The sequence below is a fragment of the Tympanuchus pallidicinctus genome, unplaced genomic scaffold, assembly GCF_026119805.1.
Source record: "Tympanuchus pallidicinctus isolate F22 unplaced genomic scaffold, pur_lepc_1.0 scaffold19, whole genome shotgun sequence".
NCBI lineage: Eukaryota > Metazoa > Chordata > Aves > Galliformes > Phasianidae > Tympanuchus > Tympanuchus pallidicinctus.
The window spans coordinates 16,690,006-16,709,057 of record NW_026294710.1 but is presented as its reverse complement, the minus strand read 5'-3'; the positions used below and the strand labels follow the sequence as shown (position 1 = coordinate 16,709,057).

Below are 19,052 nucleotides of genomic sequence, written 5' to 3'. Positions count from 1 at the left end.
TCGCAAAACCAACTTTCTCCCTCGCAAAACCCGCTTTTCCTTCACGAACCAAACTTCTCTCCCTCCCGAACCCAACCTTCCCTTCACAAAACCCACTTTCCCCACACCGACAGAACTTTTTCCCCTCACAAAACCCACTTCTCCTTTTCCCCTCCCACACCCAACTTCCCTCCTCCCGACCCCAACTTTCCCTTCGCAAAACTTTCCCTCCTCCCCAACTCCCCTCCTCCCTCCCTCTCCCGCTTCTCTCCTCCCTTCCCTTCCCGCCCCGTCCCACCCCAACTCTCCCCCCCTCCCAACCCCCCCCCCCCCCCCCACAGGCCGGGCCATGGCGGGCCCCGGGGCCGCTCCGCCGGGCTCGGGGGCTCCGTGCGGGCCGTGGGGCGGGGGCGGCCCGTGCTGGCTGTGGGCGCTGGCGCTGGGCCTGGCGCTCGGTCCCCGCCGCTGCCCCGCGGCGCCGCTCAACGCTTCGGCCGCTCCTCCCGAGCGCTGCCGGCGGCCCGCGGCCTGCGAGCGTTTGCGCTTCGGCTCTTGCCTGGGCTCCGCGCTGCCCTACGCGCAAACATCCACGCTGCTGGCTGCAGACTCGGGATCGCAGGAGGAGGCGCACGGAAAACTGCTGCTGTGGTCCGGTACGGGGAAGGGGGGGGATGGATGGGTGTGGGGGGGGTGGAAGGGTGGTGGGGGGATGGGGGGCAATCGGGTGGTGGGGGTTTATGGGGTGATGGGGGGTAATGGGGTGGTGGAGGTGATGGGGTGGGGGTAAAGGGGTGATGGGGGGTAATGGGGTTATGGAGGTGATGGGGATGATTGGGGGGTAATGGGACGATGGGGTGGTGGGGGTAATGGGGTATTGGGGGTAATGGGGAGGTGGGTGGTAATGGGGATGATTGGGGGGTAATGGGATGATGGGATGGTGGAGGTAATGGGGTGATGGGGGTAATGGGGTGGTGGGTGGTAATGGGGATGATTGGGGGGTAATGGGATGATGGGGTGGTGGAGGTAATGGGGTGGTCGGGGTGATGGGGGGTAATGGGGTTATGGAGGTGATGGGGATGATTCGGGGGTAATGGGATGATGGGGTGGTGGAGGTAATGGGGCGGTATGGGGTAAGGGGGTGATGGAGGTAATGGGGCGGTATGGGGTAATGGGGTGGTGGAGGTGATGGGGATGATGGGAGTAATGGGGTGATGGAGGTGATAGGGATGATTGGGGGGCAATGGGATGATGGGGTGGTGGAGGTAATGGGGATGATGAAGGTGATGGGATGATGGGGTGGTGGAGGTAATGGGGTGGTGGAGAGGTAATGGGGATGATTGGGGGGTAATGGGATGATGGGGTGGTGGAGGTAATGGGGTGATGGGGGTAATGGGGTGGTGGAGAGGTAATGGGGATGATTAGGGGGTAATGGGATGATGGGGTGGTGGAGGTAATGGGGTGGTTGGGGTGATGGGGTGATGGGGGGTAATGGGGTTATGGAGGTGATGGGGATGATTGGGGGGTAATGGGATGATGGGGTGGTGGGGGTAATGGGGTATTGGGGGTAATGGGGTGGTGGGTGGTAATGGGGATGATTGGGGGGTAATGGGATGATGGGGTGGTGGAGGTAATGGGGTGGTCGGGGTGATGGGGTGATGGAGGTAATGGGGCGGTATGGGGTAATGGGGTGGTGGAGGTGATGGGGATGATGGGAGTAATGGGGTGATGGAGGTGATAGGGATGATTGGGGGGCAATGGGATGATGGGGTGGTGGAGGTAATGGGGATGATGAAGGTGATGGGATGATGGGGTGGTGGAGGTAATGGGGTAGTGGAGAGGTAATGGGGATGATTGGGGGGTAATGGGATGATGGGATGGTGGAGGTAATGGGGTGATGGGGGTAATGGGGTGGTGGAGAGGTAATGGGGATGACTAGGGGGTAATGGGATGATGGGGTGGTGGAGGTAATGGGGTGGTTGGGGTGATGGGGTGATGGGGGGTAATGGGGTTATGGAGGTGATGGGGATGATTGGGGGGTAATGGGATGATGGGGTGGTGGGGATAATGGGGTATTGGGGGTAATGGGGTGGTGGGTGGTAATGGGGATGATTGGGGGGTAATGGGATGATGGGGTGGTGGAGGTAATGGGGTGGTCGGGGTGATGGGGTGATGGAGGTAATGGGGCGGTATGGGGTAATGGGGTGGTGGAGGTGATGGGGATGATGGGAGTAATGGGGTGATGGAGGTGATAGGGATGATTGGGGGGCAATGGGATGATGGGGTGGTGGAGGTAATGGGGATGATGAAGGTGATGGGATGATGGGGTGGTGGAGGTAATGGGGTGGTGGAGAGGTAATGGGGATGATTGGGGGGTAATGGGATGATGGGATGGTGGAGGTAATGGGGTGATGGGGGTAATGGGGTGGTGGAGAGGTAATGGGGATGACTAGGGGGTAATGGGATGATGGGGTGGTGGAGGTAATGGGGTGGTTGGGGTGATGGGGTGATGGGGGGTAATGGGGTTATGGAGGTGATGGGGATGATTGGGGGGTAATGGGATGATGGGGTGGTGGGGGTAATGGGGTATTGGGGGTAATGGGGTGGTGGGTGGTAATGGGGATGATTGGGGGGTAATGGGATGATGGGGTGGTGGAGGTAATGGGGTGGTCGGGGTGATGGGGTGATGGAGGTAATGGGGCGGTATGGGGTAATGGGGTGGTGGAGGTGATGGGGATGATGGGAGTAATGGGGTGATGGAGGTGATAGGGATGATTGGGGGGCAATGGGATGATGGGGTGGTGGAGGTAATGGGGATGATGAAGGTGATGGGATGATGGGGTGGTGGAGGTAATGGGGTGGTGGAGAGGTAATGGGGATGATTGGGGGGTAATGGGATGATGGGGTGGTGGAGGTAATGGGGTGATGGGGGTAATGGGGTGGTGGAGAGGTAATGGGGATGATTAGGGGGTAATGGGATGATGGGGTGGTGGAGGTAATGGGGTGGTTGGGGTGATGGGGGGTAATGGGGTTATGGAGGTGATGGGGATGATTGGGGGGTAATGGGATGATGGGGTGGTGGGGGTAATGGGGTATTGGGGGTAATGGGGTGGTGGGTGGTAATGGGGATGATTGGGGGGTAATGGGATGATGGGGTGGTGGAGGTAATGGGGTGGTCGGGGTGATGGGGTGATGGAGGTAATGGGGCAGTATGGGGTAATGGGGTGGTGGAGGTGATGGGGATGATGGGAGTAATGGGGTGATGGAGGTGATAGGGATGATTGGGGGGCAATGGGATGATGGGGTGGTGGAGGTAATGGGGATGATGAAGGTGATGGGATGATGGGGTGGTGGAGGTAATGGGGTGGTGGAGAGGTAATGGGGATGATTGGGGGGTAATGGGATGATGGGGTGGTGGAGGTAATGGGGTGATGGGGGTAATGGGGTGGTGGAGAGGTAATGGGGATGATTAGGGGGTAATGGGATGATGGGGTGGTGGAGGTAATGGGGTGGTTGGGGTGATGGGGTGATGGGGGGTAATGGGGTTATGGAGGTGATGGGGATGATTGGGGGGTAATGGGATGATGGGGTGGTGGGGGTAATGGGGCATTGGGGGTAATGGGGAGGTGGGTGGTAATGGGGATGATTGGGAGGTAATGGGATGATGGGGTGGTGGAGGTAATGGGGTGGTGGAGGTGATGGGGTGGAGGGATGGTGGGGGGTAATGGCGTGATGGTGGGTACTGGGGTGGTGGAGAGGTAATGGGGATGATTGGGGGGTAATGGGATGATGGGGTGGTGGAGGTAATGGGTGATGGGGGTAATGGAGATGATTGGGGGGTAATGGAGATGATTGAGGGGTAATGGGATGATGGGGTGGTGAAAGTAATGGGACGGTATGGGGTGATGAGGTGGTGGTGATGATGGGGGTGATGAGGTGATGGGATGGTGAGGGGTAATGGGGTGGTGGGGGGTGATGGGGCGGCAGAAGGTGATGGGGATGATTGGGGGTTAATGGGATGATGGAGTGGGGGAGGTAATGGGGTGATGGGGGTAATGGGGTGGTGAAAGTAATGGGGTGATGGGGGGATAATGGGTGGTAGTGATGATGGGGGGTGATGGGGTGGTGGGGGGTGATGGGGTGTTGAGTAATGGGATGGTGGGGTGATGGGGAGGTGGAGGTAATGGCATAATGGGGTGATGGAAGTGATGGAGTAGTGGAGGTAATGGGGTGGTGGGGGGTAGTGAGGTGATGGGATAATGGAGGTAATGGGGTCAGTGCTTAGCCACTGCTGCTGTGGTCTGGTATGGGACCAGGGGGTTGGTGGGGTGGTGGGGGGTAATGGGATGGTGAGAGATACTGGGGGATCACAGCATAGTGAGCTGCTGCTGTGGTCCAGTACAAGGCTATAGGGGTAATGGGTGATGGGGGGCTGTGGGGTGAAGGGGGGCTGTTGGTAACATGGGTAATGAGTGTCATAACATGGCAAGCTGCTGCTGTGATCCAGTGTGGGATATGGGATAATGGGGTGATGGGATAATGGGGTGATGGGGGGCTGTGGGGTATTGGGGGTCACAGCACAGCAAGCTGCTGCCGTGGCTGGATATGGGGTGATGGGGTGGGTTGTAGGGGACATGGAGGTATTAGGGGCTGTGGGGGTATTGAGTGGGATATGAGGGTATTAGAGGGGTTTGGGATATAAGGGTGGTCTGTGAGGGTGATGGGGGGGTGCAGGCATAAAGGAATCTACGGAGGTAATGGGGGGGCTATGGGGTAATAGAACAGTGTGGAGGATGAGAGGAGATATGGGATAAGGGGGAGTATGGGGACAGTAGAGGGGTATGGAGATAGTGGGAACTATGGGGAACTTAATGGAAGGATGTGGGGGATATGGGGACAATGGAGGTGTATGGGGCTGTAAGGGAAGTTTGGAAGTGATGGTAAGTTATGGGTGTAATGAAGGGTGGGGGGTCTGGAGGTGTAAGGGGCTGTGGCAGTAATGGGGAGTACAGTGATAAAAGGGGTGTTACGAGTGTTAAAGGGGCAGTAGGGGGGTGTAATGGGTGTGGGGGTTGTGGAGAGGGCTATGAGGGCAGAAAGGGGAATGTGGGGATAATGGGGGAGTGTAGGGGTACAAAGAGGGGGTGTGGGGATATTAGAGGGGTTTGGGGGTAATATGCATGGGGTAATGGGGAACTTGGGCTGGTCATGGGAAGTATGGGGTTATATGGGGGAGTATGGGGGTAATAGAGGGGTGTAATGGGGGTATAAGGAAGGGGGGGTGATAGCAAAGGAAGCTGCTGCTGTGGTCATTATGGGATAATGAGGGGTATAAGGGGATAATAGGAGGTGGAGGTGATGGGTATGGGGGTATGGTAGGTATGGTGTAATGGGAGATGATGGGGTGTGAGAGGGGAGGTTGTGGAGGGGAGTAATATGGAGTAGGGAGGGTTATGGGGCTGTGGGAGTAATTGGGGAGGGAGAGGAGAGTAGTAGGGGAGGGTGTTGAGATATAGAGGTGTAAGGAGGGGGTTTGGGGGTGATAGCACAGGAAACTGCTGCTGCAGTCCAGTGTGGGGTAATAATACAGTGAGCTGTTGGTTAGAGGAGGAATGGATCAAACAGAGGGGTGTGGGGATGTGAGCAAGGTGGGGGGCATAAAGGGGAGGGCAGTGAGAATGGGAGATACACGGGCAGTGGGTGGTAAAGGGGGTGTATGGGCGGTGATGGGGGAGGTGATGGAGGGCTGGGTGCAATATGGGGCAGCAACATAGGGGAGCACAGCAGGGTCACAAGGACGGGCACGGCACCCACGGATGCCCCTTATCCCCACCCCCCCCCGCCAGGGCTGCGCAATGCGCCGCGCTGCTGGGACGTGATCCAGCCGCTGCTGTGCGCCGTCTACATGCCCAAATGTGAGGATGGGCAGGTGGAGCTGCCCAGTCAGACCCTGTGCCAGGCCACACGTGCACCCTGCACCATCGTGGAGCGCGAGCGCGGCTGGCCTGACTTCCTCAAGTGCACTCCTGACCGCTTCCCTGAGGGCTGCCCGGTATGGAGACGCTTTGGGGACATACTGGGGACACGGGGCACACCTGGGGACGTGGTGGGGACGCGGTGGGTGCCAGCATCCTGCTGCCATGCCTTTGCATCCCCGGGGGTGGGTAGAATCTGGCTGTCCCCAGTCTCACCATGAGACCACTGTTCATCCTGCTGGTTTGTCATTGGAGCGCCACCTTCTCCTCTTCCTCTTCCTCTTCTTTTTTTTCCTCTTCTTCCCTTTCTCTTCCTCCTGTCTCTTTCTTTCACTTTTCCCTCCTTATTTCTTTCCTTTTCTCCTCTTCCTTCTCTCTTCTTCCAACCCTTTCTCCCTTTCTTCCTCTCCCTCTTCCTCTTGCCTCTCTTTTTCCATTTCCTCCTTTTCCTACTGCTCTTTCTTCTTCCTCTCTTTCCTTCTCCTCTCCCTTTTTCTTTCTTCTCTCTACCTACTCAATTTTTTTTCCTTCTCCTTCTCCACTTCTTCCTCACTCATTCTTCCCCCTCTTCCCTTCTCCTCCTTCTCCTTCTCCTTCTCCTTCTCCTTCTCCTTCTCCTTCTCCTTCTCCTTCTCCTTCTCCTTCTCCTTCTCCTTCTCCTTCTCCTTCTCCTTCTCCTTCTCCTTCTCCTTCTCCTTCTCCTTCTCCTTCTCCTTCTCCTTCTCCTTCTCCTTCTCCTTCTCCTTCTCCTTCTCCTTCTCCTTCTCCTTCTCCTTCTCCTTCTCCTTCTCCTTCTCCTTCTCCTTCTCCTTCTCCTTCTCCTTCTCCTTCTCCTTCTCCTTCTCCTTCTCCTTCTCCTTCTCCTTCTCCTTCCCCTTCCCTTTGCCCTTCCCCTTCCCCTTCCCCTTCCCCTTCCCCTTCCCCTTCCCCTTCTCCTTCTCCTTCTCCTTCTCCTTCTCCTTCTCCTTCTCCTTCTCCTTCTCCTTCTCCTTCTCCTTCTCCTTCTCCTTCTCCTTCTCCTTCTCCTTCCCCTTCCCCTTCCCCTTCCCCTTCCCCTTCCCCTTCCCCTTCCCCTTCCCCTTCCCCTTCCCCTTCCCCTTCCCCTTCCCCTTCTCCTTCTCCTTCTCCTTCTCCTTCTCCTTCTCCTCCTTCTCCTTCCCCTTCCCCTTCCCCTTCCCCTTCCCCTTCCCCTTCCCCTTCCCCTTCCCCTTCCCCTTCCCCTTCCCCTTCCCCTTCCCCTTCCCCTTCCCCTTCCCCTTCCCCTTCTCCTTCTCCTTCTCCTTCTCCTTCTCCTTCTCCTTCTCCTTCTCCTTCTCCTTCTCCTTCTCCTTCTCCTTCTCCTCCTTCTCCTTCTCCTTCTCCTTCCCCTTCCCCTTCCCCTTCCCCTTCCCCTTCTCCTTCCCCTTCCCCTTCCCCTTCCCCTTCCCCTTCCCCTTCTCCTCCTTCCCCTTCCCCTTCTCCTCCTTCTCCTTCTCCTTCTCCTTCTTCTCCTTCTCCTTCTCCTTCTCCTTCTCCTTCTCCTTCTCCTTCTCCTTCTCCTTCTCCTTCTCCTTCTCCTTCTCCTTCTCCTTCTCCTTCTCCTTCTCCTTCTCCTTCTCCTTCTCCTTCTCCTTCTCCTTCTCCTTCTCCTTCTCCTTCTCCCTCCCTCTCCTCTCCCCTCCTCATCTCCTTCCTTTCCCCTTTTCTCCCCCTGACTTCCCCTCTCCCCGCAGAACGAGGTGCAGAACATCAAGTTCAACAGCTCAGGGCAGTGCGAGGCGCCGCTGGTGCGCACGGACAACCCCAAGAGCTGGTATGAGGATGTGGAGGGCTGCGGAATCCAGTGCCAGAACCCTCTGTTCACGGAGACGGAGCACCGTGAGATGCACGTCTACATCGCCGCCTTCAGCTCCGTCACCATCTTCTGCACCTTCTTCACCCTGGTGAGCCGTGCTGCTGGGAGACACCACACACGGCTGGGCCCAAAAGGAGAGCGGTCACCAACGTCCCTGTCCCAATTTAGGCCACTTTCGTTGCCGACTGGAGGAACTCCAACCGCTACCCCGCCGTCATCCTTTTCTACGTCAACGCCTGCTTCTTTGTGGGCAGCATCGGCTGGCTGGCGCAGTTCATGGACGGCGCCCGAGATGAGATCGTGTGCCGTGCCGACGGCACCATGAGGCTGGGGGAGCCCACGTATGTGTCACCATCATCCCCTACCCAGGCGGTGTCCTTGGGAGGGTTCTCAGGGTTCTACATCAAGAGGTCTCCCCTGGGTTTAGGGGGGTTCTTGGGGTTCCAGGGCAAGAGATGTCCCCAGGACCAAGGGATATTTTTGGGGCTTGGGGACGAGAGTTGTCCCCAGGATCTAAGGCGGTTCTTGGAGTCTCTGGGTCAGAGATGTCCCCAGGAGGGGCCTTGGGGTTTTGGGGCTGGAGTTGTTCTCAGGAGCTAGGAAGGTTTTTCCACCAATGGGACTAGAGGTGTCTGCAGGAGAGTCCTGAGGGCTCCAGGGCAAGAGGTGTTTCCAGGAACAGGGAGAGTTCTTGGGGCTTCAAAGCAAGAGGTGTCCCCAGAAGCAAGTAAGGTCCTCCATGCTCTGGGGAACGGTAGGGCTCTTGGAACATGGGGATGCTCCACTTGTAGGGCAGGAGGGCCCCCCTGTCCCCTCCCAGTGGCCAATGGCACCCCTGTCTTGCTCCCCATAGCTCCAACGAGACGCTCTCCTGCGTCATCATCTTTGTCATCGTCTACTACTCGCTGATGTCGGGCGTCATCTGGTTTGTCATGCTGACCTACGCCTGGCACACGTCCTTCAAGGCACTGGGCACCACCTACCAGCCGCTGCTGGGCAAGACCTCCTACTTCCACCTCATCACCTGGTCCATCCCTTTTGTGCTCACCGTGGCCATCCTGGCTGTGGCACAGGTAACGGGGCTGCAAGCCCACCTTCCCCCCCCTCCCCTCCGATCCCTGCTTGCTCAGGTGAATGCAGCCAGGTGACATCCCCAATCACCAGGTGGATGGTGACTCTGTCAGTGGTATCTGCTTTGTGGGTTACAAGAACTATCGCTACCGCGCCGGCTTCGTCCTGGCACCCATCGGGCTCGTCCTCATCGTCGGGGGCTATTTCCTCATCCGGGGTAGGTGTGGGTGCACTGTGGGGATGGAGGCACTGCAGGTATCCTCACCCCTGACCAATATGTCCCTACGCCGCAGGGGTTATGACGCTCTTCTCCATCAAGAGCAACCACCCTGGGCTGCTGAGCGAGAAGGCTGCCAGCAAGATCAACGAGACCATGCTGCGTCTGGGTGAGGGCAGCCCCAGGAGCACCACTTCTGTGGGAGTTGGGGTGGGAATTTGGGGTGTTTGTCCCTTGGATGCAGACATCCCTGTCCCACGTCTTGGCACCAAGAGGCAAAGCTGCGTTGTTGCTGGTATTGCTGAAGCTCGACTCAGCCAGGAATGTCCAACTTCTCTTTCAGGCATCTTCGGGTTCTTGGCCTTTGGCTTCGTCTTCATCACTTTTGGCTGCCACTTCTACGACTTCTTCAACCAAGCAGAGTGGGAACGAAGCTTTCGGGAATATGTCCTGTGAGTGGAACAGGGACAGTGAGCAGGGGATGCGTTAAGTGACTTGAACCCTGTGTCCCCCAAGAGGGAACTGCGTCCCCTGCTGAGGGTGCTGGGTGTCCCCTTCACTCATGTCTGTCTACGCAGGTGCGAGGCCAACGTGACCATCGCCACGCAGACCAACAAACCCATCCCAGAGTGTGAGATCAAGAACCGTCCAAGCCTGCTGGTGGAGAAGATCAACCTCTTTGCCATGTTTGGCACCGGCATCTCCATGAGCACCTGGGTCTGGACCAAGGCCACCCTGCTCATCTGGAAGCGCACTTGGTGCAGGTGGGATCCTGCGATGTCACCCCAGCTGCCACCCAGTGCCCCATGGGGATATCACCCCAGCTCTGTGCCTCATCCAGCTTCCCGTGGGGATGCCAGCATGACTCCACGTGCCCCATCCAACATCTGGAGATGTTGGAGGTCATCTTTAGTCTTTTGGCCATCGGGTCAATGAGTTGTGGGGTCACAGTAGGTTTTGAGGATGGGTTATGGGGTGGCATGTCCTACAGGATATGTCCTGGTTGCAGGACAATGTCCCATTATGTGTCACCGCTGCTCTATGCCCTGTCCAACATCTTCAGATATTGGGATGACATCCAACATCTTGAGATGCTGGAGGTTGCCCCCTGACTTCTGTCCGTTGAGTCAACAAATTGTGGGGTCACAGCAGGGTGGGGAATGGGGTGGTGTGTTGTGGTTGTAGGACACCTTCACCCCCCACAGGACACCCATCAAGCACAGTCCCCAGCCCCTGGTTCACCCCTTCCAGACATAGACAGTCCCCAGGGCCGTGGCTGTGCGTATCCTGTGCCGTGGACCACCCCATGTCCCCCACCTTGTCCCCAGGCTGACAGGGCAGAGCGACGACCAGCCCAAGAGGATCAAGAAGAGCAAGATGATTGCCAAAGCCTTCTCCAAGCGTAAGGAGCTGCTGCGTGACCCGGGCCGGGAGTTGTCCTTCAGTATGCACACCGTCTCGCACGACGGTCCTGTGGGTATGCGTGGTGATGGGGAGGGATGGGGCCACTTCTCCCTGTTGTCTCCACCTTTGGGATGGATCTCCCTCTTTGTTCCTGCCTTCAGGGTGGATTTCTCCCCCACCTTTTTGATGGATCTTCCCCTTTGTCTTGGCAGCTGGTTTGGCGTTTGACATCAATGAGCCATCAGCTGATGTGTCCTCTGCGTGGGCTCAGCACGTCACCAAGATGGTGGCCAGGAGAGGGGCCATCCTACCCCAGGATGTCTCTGTTACACCGGTGGCAACACCTGGCAAGTCCCTGGGAATATGAATGGGGAAGAGTTGGGTGGAGAGGAACCTGATGAGGTTCACTGAGTGCAGGTGTAGCTCCTGCACCTGGTGAGGAACACATCAGTACAGAGTAGGGGCTGAGCTGCTGGAAAGGAGCTCTGAGGAGAAGGACCTGGTGGTCATGGTTGACCAGTGGTTGACCAGTAGATAACCAGCAGTTGACAACAGACCAGTGGTTGACGAGCAGTTGTTCACAGGTTGACCAGTGGTTGACGAGCAGTTGACAACAGGTTGACCAGTGGTTGACCAGCAATTAGAATCATAGAATCAGAATTGCTCAGGTTGGAAAAGACCTTAAAGATCATCAAGTCCAACCACAACCTAACTATACTATCCTAACAACCCTCTGATGACAGGTTGACCAGTGGTTGACCAGCAGTTGACCAATGGTTGACCGTGAGTCAGCAGTGTCCAAGAAGGACTCTGCTCTGCCCTGGGAAGACCACAGGTGGAGCACTGGGTCCAGTTCTGGGCTCCCCAGTTTGTGTCAGACAGGGAATTGCTGCAGAGAGTCCAGTGGAAGGCTGCCTGCTCTAGGGAACATGATGGGTTGCACTGGATGATATCCAGATGTCCCATCCAGTCCTTATGATTCTGGGACTTCGTGGGCTGAGCTGTGGCCACTCTTACCATCCCTGTGTCCCACAGTGCCACCGGAGGAGCGGAGCAACCTCTGGGTGGTGGAGGCTGACGTCTCCCCAGAGCTGCAGAAGCGCAGCCGTAAGAAGAAGCGGAGGAAGAAGAAAAAGGAGGAGGTGTGCCCTGAGCGCCGTGCCGGGCTCTCTGTGGCCCCCCCGGCCCCCAGCTCCGTGCCTCACCTGCCCCGGCTGCCCCAGCAGCCCTGCTTGGTGGCCATCCCCCGGTGTAGAGGGGACACCTTCATCCCCGCTGTCCTCCCGGGGCTCCCCAACGGTGCTGGGGGGCTGTGGGATGGCCGACGTCGAGCCCACATCCCCCACCTCATCACCAATCCCTTCTGCCCCGAGAGTGGCTCTCCAGAGGATGAGGAGAGCCCCGGTCCCAGTGTCGGGCACCGGCAGCAAAATGGGGGCCCTCGATGGACCCCTGAGCCCCTTCCTAGTGGCAGTGGGGTGACGAGGACTCGGGGCAGACGCGCCGGCTTGGCTCCCATCCATTCCCGGACCAACCTGGTGAACGCAGAGCTGCTGGATGCCGACTCAGATTTCTGAGCCCTGCACGATGCTGGGAACTGCGGAGCCCACCGGCATCCGGGTAGCCCCAAGGAAACTCTGGAGCCCAACCAACACCGGGGTCAAGCCCAGCGTCGTCCGGATGGATTTGATGCTCATCCCAACCCACCAGCGGGATTTGAGGATGAGAGAAGAAAAACTGGTTGGAGCAGCACCCCTCGAAGGCGCTGCCAGGATTTAGGGGTGAGGGGGACGCTCCCTCACACCCCCAATGGTGGTAGGCAGGTTAAGGTGTTGATTTCAATCCCCACACGTGGACTGCTCTGCCGCCCCACAGCTAGATGGTACGTAGAGCTTCCCAACACTTTTACGGTGCCAGTAGGGTTTTTAAACAGTTATTTTTGTATTCTTTGTAATACACCGGGACGTGGCGGCCCTGCACGGGGTGCAGCAGCATCCCCATTTTTCGGGCTCTGCTGCAGGGATCCCAAAGTGCCTTCCTTCCAGATCCCCTTTGCCGTCTTGGGTGCACCAACCCCCTGAGCAAAGCCTTTTTTTTTTTAAACTGTTTTTTAAAGAAAAAGGAACAAATTATATCCGAGCCCTGACGTAGGAGGACACCTGTCCTTGCTGGTGCTTTATATCTCCCCCTTAGTCCTGTAAATGTCTTTTGAGTGTTTATTAAATCCCGGTAGGCTCACGGCTTTCTCCCTACCCCCTCCCCCTCCCCCCCCGGCGACCTCCACGGGTTGATTTTTGCTGTGTAAAGCAGAAACCCTCCTGTATCAGTATTAAATTTGTCAAATTTCCACTCCTGGCGGCTGCCCTGGGTTCTGTGGGAAGATGTTGAGGGTGAGGAAACACCGAAGAAGCTCCTAAAAGTGCTCGGGGTCGGGGTTGGCTTCCATGGGAACACCTCAGTGCTGCCCCTGTGCAAATCGGGGTGAGAATGGGGAAGGTTTTTGTGGAGAACCAGGAGCAGTGATGGGAGTCGCTTCGGAACTCAGTGGGGATGTTTTGGGATGCTTGGAGGAGTTCTTGGGGCGCTGTTGTGGGGAGCCGGGAGGGGGGGTGGAACCTTTGCCAGCAGATGGCACTGTGGATCTGAACGTCCCCAAAGCCGCTCGTCGGGGGGTCCTGGGGGCACAAGATCCACATTCACGGATGGAGCTCAGCTCCCCACGTTCCGCCGTGCCCAAGGCGTGCTTGGATGTCCAAAGTCCGGTTTCTCTCTTAAATTTGGGCGGAACTGCTCCACCCCAATGCCCACCGCATTTCATCAGCCGCTCCCTCCCTATCTGATAGCGGCTGTTTGCCGAGATAACACCTCCGGCAGCGCTCCCCTGGCGCTGACGTCGCACCGTATCGCCGGAGAGCTGCGGCACGGCCCGTTTGCTCAGCAGGCTCGACGTCCCGACGCGACGGAGCAGCGCCCAATTAACGCGGCACGGGTTAATCAATCCGTGAGGTTTCCCTTCGCTGGCAAGAAGAGATTGAGATGAATATCCCGAGGGAAGGGACACGCACGGATCGCGTCCAGTTGGGACAACCCCGACCCTACGTATGAGTGCTGTTCCCCATCTCCGCATCCCCTTTTGGGACGCTCCCTAACACTTCTGCTCCCGTCCATCGTCGCCGCCATTCCGCGCCCCAACACCGCCGCACTACATCTCCCAGCACTCCCCGCGCGAAGGGGGTGGGTGTGAGGGCGGTGCGGCGCCGCGCGGGGGTTGCTGGGAGCTGTAGTTCTCTCCGAGAGTAGCGCGGCGGCCAGGCGGCGCGGAGGCCGCTGGGAGTCGTAGTTCCCCCGCCCCCATAGGTCGGGCGGGGAGGGGGGCGGGAGGACTACGACTCCCAGCGTGCCCCGCGGCGGGGCGGGCCCCGAAGCTCTGAGGGAGGCGGAGGCGGCGGACGGCGGCGGCGATGTCGGTGCAGGTGGCGGCCCCCGCGGTGGAGCTGAAGGAGCTGAGCGGTCCCATGGAGAAGGGCTGCGAAGCGACGACTGTTCCTCATCCCTCCCCTGGGGTTCCGTGTTCCGGAACGGAGAGGGAAGCGGTCACGGCGGCCGAGAGGCCACCGCCGGGTGCGGTGAAGGTGCCTCAGGCCTCGGCCATGAAGCGAAGCGATCCCCACCACCCACAGCACCGGCATCGCGATGGGGGGGTCGGCGTGGGGGGGGCGGCGGCGGCGGCAGCGGACGGCGGAGCGGCGGCCGAAGCGCTCGTCAGCCCCGACGGCACCGTTAGTGAAGCGCCCCGCACCGTTAAGAAGGTATGGGGGGGAAGGGGAGGGGGGGATCGTGGGGCTGTCCCTGTATTTGGGGACCTGGGTTGTGCCCTCCCAAACTGGAGCTGTGGTGGTGCCTGGGGACTGGGGTTATCACCCCCTCTTCCCCCCCCCCGCACGACCCAAAATAAGTGGTATTTGTATATGTGGGGTTCCTTCACCCCCCAGATAGGCATTGTGGCTGTGCTTGGGAAACACAGTGACCCCCACAAACTGAGGTGCAGTGATCCCCACAAACAGGGAGTGACCCTCCCTCCCCCCTTCCCCCAAAGGTGCGACTGTCCCTGTGTTTGGGGATGTGGGGTGAAACTCCAAAGTGAAGCCAAGCTGGTACCTGGAGGCAGGGGCTTGTCCTCCCCTCGTGGTTATGGTTATTGGGCACTGGGGTTGAATCTCCTGTAACTGAAGCTGGGGGGGCAGGGGAGGCCCCCGACAAAAGTAGGACTGTGCTGGGGACATTGGGTAACCCCCCTCAATATGGCACAGTAGTGATGCTTGCTGACAGGATCATTCCCCCACATGGACAACGATGTGGTTCTTACCCCCCTCCCCCCGTCTTCCCAGACCCTCCCCTCCAAACAGATAGCTTGGCAGTGCTTGGTGACCCTTCTATCCCCTCTACCTGCATCTATACCTGTGCCTGGGGGCATGAGGTGAGCCTTGATGAGAACACTGCCCTATAGGTGTGCCCATCAGGTTGGCTTCCCGTCTCCGCCGTTATCTTGGGGACATGGAAACGCCCTGAGTACAGGAGCAGGTAATATGGGAGATATGACGTGGTGTGTGGCTGTGCCAGGCGTGTGTCCGGCTGTACTGCTGTGTGCGCAGCCCGTAGGTGTGTACGTTGTTTGCACGTGTGTGTCTCCATACCTACGGGTATGTGCACACCTATGTGAGTTGTCTCTGTGTCCATTCAGACTCACTGTGTTCTCCTTCCACCCTTTGGACGGGGTAATTAGTGGCTTATCTCGTTAGAATGTGGATTGGCGAACTTTTATCTCATTAGATCTTCAGCTGTGCCAGGATTGGGAGCGAGTTTGTGTCACAGTGACTGCTGTAGAAGGTCCTGATTGGCAGAATTTTGCCCTTCTGTGTTCAACTCAGTGCGTCTCAATGCTGTCACGTCAAAGGGGAGGCCACTCATTGTAAAAATAGGAGTGGTTGGGTTGGGAAGGACTTAAAAGGTCATAGGACTATGGGATGGTTGGATTGGAAGGATCTTTCAAGATCACAGAACCATAGGATGGCTTGGTTGGGTTGGAAGGGTCCTTGAAGATGGTAGAACCAAAGAATGGTTGGATCAGAAAGGTCCTTTAGGACTGTAAAACACTTGGGGTTGGAAGAGTCCTTGAAGATCATAGAACGGTTGGGTTGGAAGGGTCCTTTAGGACTGTAGGACACTTGGGTTGTCTGTAGGACACTTGGGGACTGTAGGATGGTTGAGTTGGAAGGTTCTGCCTTGTCCCAAGCTCTGCTGTCCCCTGGGATGCCCATTTAGTGTGTTAATTCCCAACAGTGCTCACTCAGGGCATTGGGCTCCACAGCCGGATTACTTCACACACAAAGCACGAGTCTGGCTTTTCTAGACTATTTTCCCATCTGCTGACCCAGAAACTTTGGGATCTTGCATTGAATCTTGCCAAATCTCCATGCATTTGCTTTCAGACATTCACTGATGTATGGACATCTCCAGAATTATTCAATTTCCCACATCCTTTTCTGAAGTTTGCTCATAATTAGCGCTAAAATAGTTCCACACGCTCTACTTTGTGGAAACAGGAGAAGTTCTCCCAAATGCTTTGAAAAACAGATGAACACAGAACAGAAGACCCGGTGGCTTTAGAGAGGCAATCAGCAACTCTCTCCAAGGCTGCCAAAACCTTTCTCCCTCATTTCATTCCTGTACTTGTTTTTCCCTCTGTGCTGTTAAGCAAACTGACTTAAAATCTCAGAGCAGCACATAAGGAGAACAGAACCAGTCCAGACCAGAGCTGTGTCTGGGGCCGTCGTTCTCTGCTCATGCTGCAGGCTGAGCTTTTGGGTGAGTAACAGCCACGGCTGAACTTACACCTGCAGGTGTGAGTCAGGGCCCTGAGTCACGTTGGCTGCTTGCTGGCCCGGGTTTGTGCTTGCACCGTGGTTGGGTGGTAGCATGCTTGCTCGCTGAGTTTGCCAGGTGAGCGGTCGCTGTGTTTTGTGTGATCTCTTATTGCGTCCCAAGACGAGGAGTCCAGAAGTGGTGGAGCTGGTGGCTGTGCTCTTACAGAATCCTGGGACTGTAGTGGTTGGAAGGGAGATGTGGAGATTCTCCAATCCAACCCCTGATAGAGCAGGTTCCCTGTAGCAGGGATGTGTCCAGGTGGGTTTTGAATATCTTCAGAGAAGGAGACTCCATGGGTCTTTGTGGCCACAGGACACACGACTGGCTCAAAGCCACCAAGTCCTTCTCTGGAGAGCTTCTTTCCAGCATCTCAGCCCCTACCTGTCCTGGTGCGTGCAATTGTTCCTCCCCAGGTGTAGGACTCTGCACTCACCCTTGTTGGAGCTCATCAGGTTCCTCTCTGCCCAACTCTCAGCCAGTTGTTAGCGTGTGCTCTTCCATCATTCTGTGGTCTTCATCATCCTTCCATCCCAACCTGCCATGGCTCTATGTTCTTTAAGGACCCTTCCAACTCAATCATTCTATGGCTCCGTGATCTTTAAGGACCCTTCTAATCCATCTGTTCTGTGGCTCTTGGGTCCTTAAGGACCCTTCCAACCCAACCATCCTGTGGCTCTGTGATCTTTAAGGACCCTTCCATCCCAACCTTCCCTGGCTCTGTGTTCAGGACCCTTCCAACCCAATCATCCCATGGCTCTGTGATCTTTAAGGACCCTTCCAACCCAACCATCCCATGGCTCTGTGATCTTTAAGGACCCTTCCAACCCAACCATCCCATGGCTCTGTGATCTTTAAGGACCCTTCCAACCCAACCATCCCATGGCTCTGCTATCTTTAAGGACCCTTCCAACCCAACCTTCCATGGCTCTGTGATCCTTATGATCCTTCCAACCCAACCATTCTGTGTCTCTATGATCTCTAATGTCCCTTTCAACCCAACCATTCCACGCCGTGTTTCTGTGATACTTTTGGAACACACCTCATGAATGTGTGTGAATTCTGTATGATGGAGTGGAGGGATTTTGTGGGAGTCCTGCACTCCATTCTGCGTTCCTTGAGCGCTGCTCTCTGCTTTCCAAGTTCTTCCACTTCTGCCAGGCTGTTAAGTGTTCCCTCGAGGCTGCATTCTCCTAATGAGCACGGCTGGATGAACACTGCTTCGTTAAATCTCATTGCTGGGGGCCATGTGCTTTTATTGCACACTACACCCCTGGGCCCATCTCCTGTTGGAGTCTGATTTCAGGAGATGCTGTGCTTCTGGCTGCCTGGAAGGAGCCAGAACCCGAATTTTGGTTGAGTGACAGGGATGGAAGTTGCAGGCAGTGCTGGGAATAACGTGACTGAAGGAAGAAAGTCACTCCAAAGGCTGTACAGAGTTACAGTGGCGCAGGGCATGGAAATATCTGTTTTGCTTAGTGATAATCCTGCTGAAACGCTTCACTTTCAGCCATAATTGAGTTAATTCCTTCTTTTTTCTCCTGTTCTGTTAGCTGAATCCAGTAGAAATCTGCGTGGGCTGCCAGGTCAACCCATGCACTGAAATGGGAGAAGGCAGCGAGCAGGAAAATGAGGCTGAGGAATGTGAGGCGGTGATTCTGCAGGGAGCACAAAAAGCATGAGGTCAAAAATTAGCAATATATAGCTGTATTTGAGGGCATTTGTCAACTGACCCCTTCTGCTGACAGCCTTGAAGCACTGAATTGCTGCAGTGCTTCTGCTGTGTGCTGGACGCCTTCAGAAAGCAATTTTGTTCCTGGGTGTTCTGGGGAGGAAAACGAGGATGCTTAGGAAACGCGGTGCATAAAGAATGCTCAGAAGCTGTATTACTTATTTTGCAAAAATCCACGCTGTCAGGTTGCTATCCTGCTTTTTTCCCCCAACTGAGAGCTTTCCCACAGTACAAAGACAACTTTTGGCCATCCTTTATTACATTGTTTTTGGAAAAAGTGCATGAGTGGAGTCCGCACGCACACGGAAATGCTTTTCATTGCTGTAGAAATGGGCACGGGTGTAGTGAGTGAAACGGAGAGCAGCTCGGGGCAGCACGTGGCTCCGTGACGTGGTGACATTTGCAGGGACTCTCCTGCTGACCTGGTGACACTGTGCTCTTTCCCTGCCTGGGACAAACAGCGTATTGCAAACAGAGCATTGGAATAGTGTGAGATAAGCAGAGATAAGCCTGGAAGCACACCCTGAGGACGACGTCGTGTGTTGCTGCTGCTGCAAGGTAACTCCGCTTCGTCTTGGCTCGTGGCATGCCAAAATTAAGGTGCTTGCCAGCAGGTTTGGGCTTTCTGTTCTGAAATGAAGCAGCGACCTTTTTCCTGGGATACCTCAGGGTTCAGCAGGATTCCTGCTGGATCCCATGAAAGGAGAGGAGAGCAGTCCCTGGTTAAGCCTTTCTCCATGCACTTTGTGCCCTCCCAGCAAGAGGGACCCAGTACCAGTGCTTCTGCTGCTGACATCTGAGGTTCCAGAGTCAACAAGAAACCCCCTTTTGTTTTCCAGGAACTCCTGTTTAAAGTAAAGCTCCTGAGTGTTTCATTCCGATGCATGAGGTATTGGTGCTGTGTGCTTTCAGCATGCTGAG

At 56.4% G+C, this 19,052-nt stretch overlaps 2 protein-coding genes across 4 annotated transcripts in view; both read left to right on the top strand.

Moving 5' to 3' along the window:
• The first annotated feature begins 328 nt into the window (after positions 1–328).
• SMO (smoothened, frizzled class receptor) lies at positions 329–12,826 on the top strand. The gene is made up of 12 exons (XM_052680818.1): positions 329–632; positions 5,823–6,028; positions 7,664–7,873; positions 7,954–8,126; positions 8,639–8,858; positions 8,950–9,073; positions 9,150–9,242; positions 9,417–9,525; positions 9,652–9,837; positions 10,402–10,550; positions 10,690–10,824; positions 11,513–12,826. The coding sequence occupies exons 1-12, from the start codon at positions 329–331 to the stop codon at positions 12,052–12,054; spliced, it is 2,451 nt and encodes an 816-aa protein (XP_052536778.1). The 3' UTR covers positions 12,055–12,826.
• A 1,076-nt stretch (positions 12,827–13,902) lies between these two features.
• Positions 13,903–19,052, top strand: part of AHCYL2 (adenosylhomocysteinase like 2) — a 46,625-nt gene continuing 41,475 nt past the window's right edge. For 2 of the 3 annotated variants that reach the window (XR_008206198.1, XM_052680819.1), the window contains exon 1: positions 13,903–14,286. Coding sequence is in view for 2 of the 3 variants with exons in the window: in XM_052680819.1 (XP_052536779.1) it covers positions 13,939–14,286 (348 nt within the window). In the remaining variant the exon portion in view is untranslated. Of the gene's footprint in view, positions 14,287–18,997; positions 19,021–19,052 lie in introns of those variants that run through there. The other variant, XM_052680821.1, reaches the window with a different exon arrangement.

Excerpts from the sequence above, each read along its gene's own strand:
- SMO (XM_052680818.1), top strand. The coding sequence starts at position 329 with ATGGCGGGCCCCGGGGCCGCTCCGCCGGGCTCGGGGGCTCCGTGCGGG. Across the intron at positions 633-5,822 it reads AAAACTGCTGCTGTGGTCCG|GGCTGCGCAATGCGCCGCGC; the intron begins GTACGGGGAAGG and ends CCCCCCCGCCAG. Across the intron at positions 9,074-9,149 it reads GGGCTATTTCCTCATCCGGG|GGGTTATGACGCTCTTCTCC; the intron begins GTAGGTGTGGGT and ends CCTACGCCGCAG.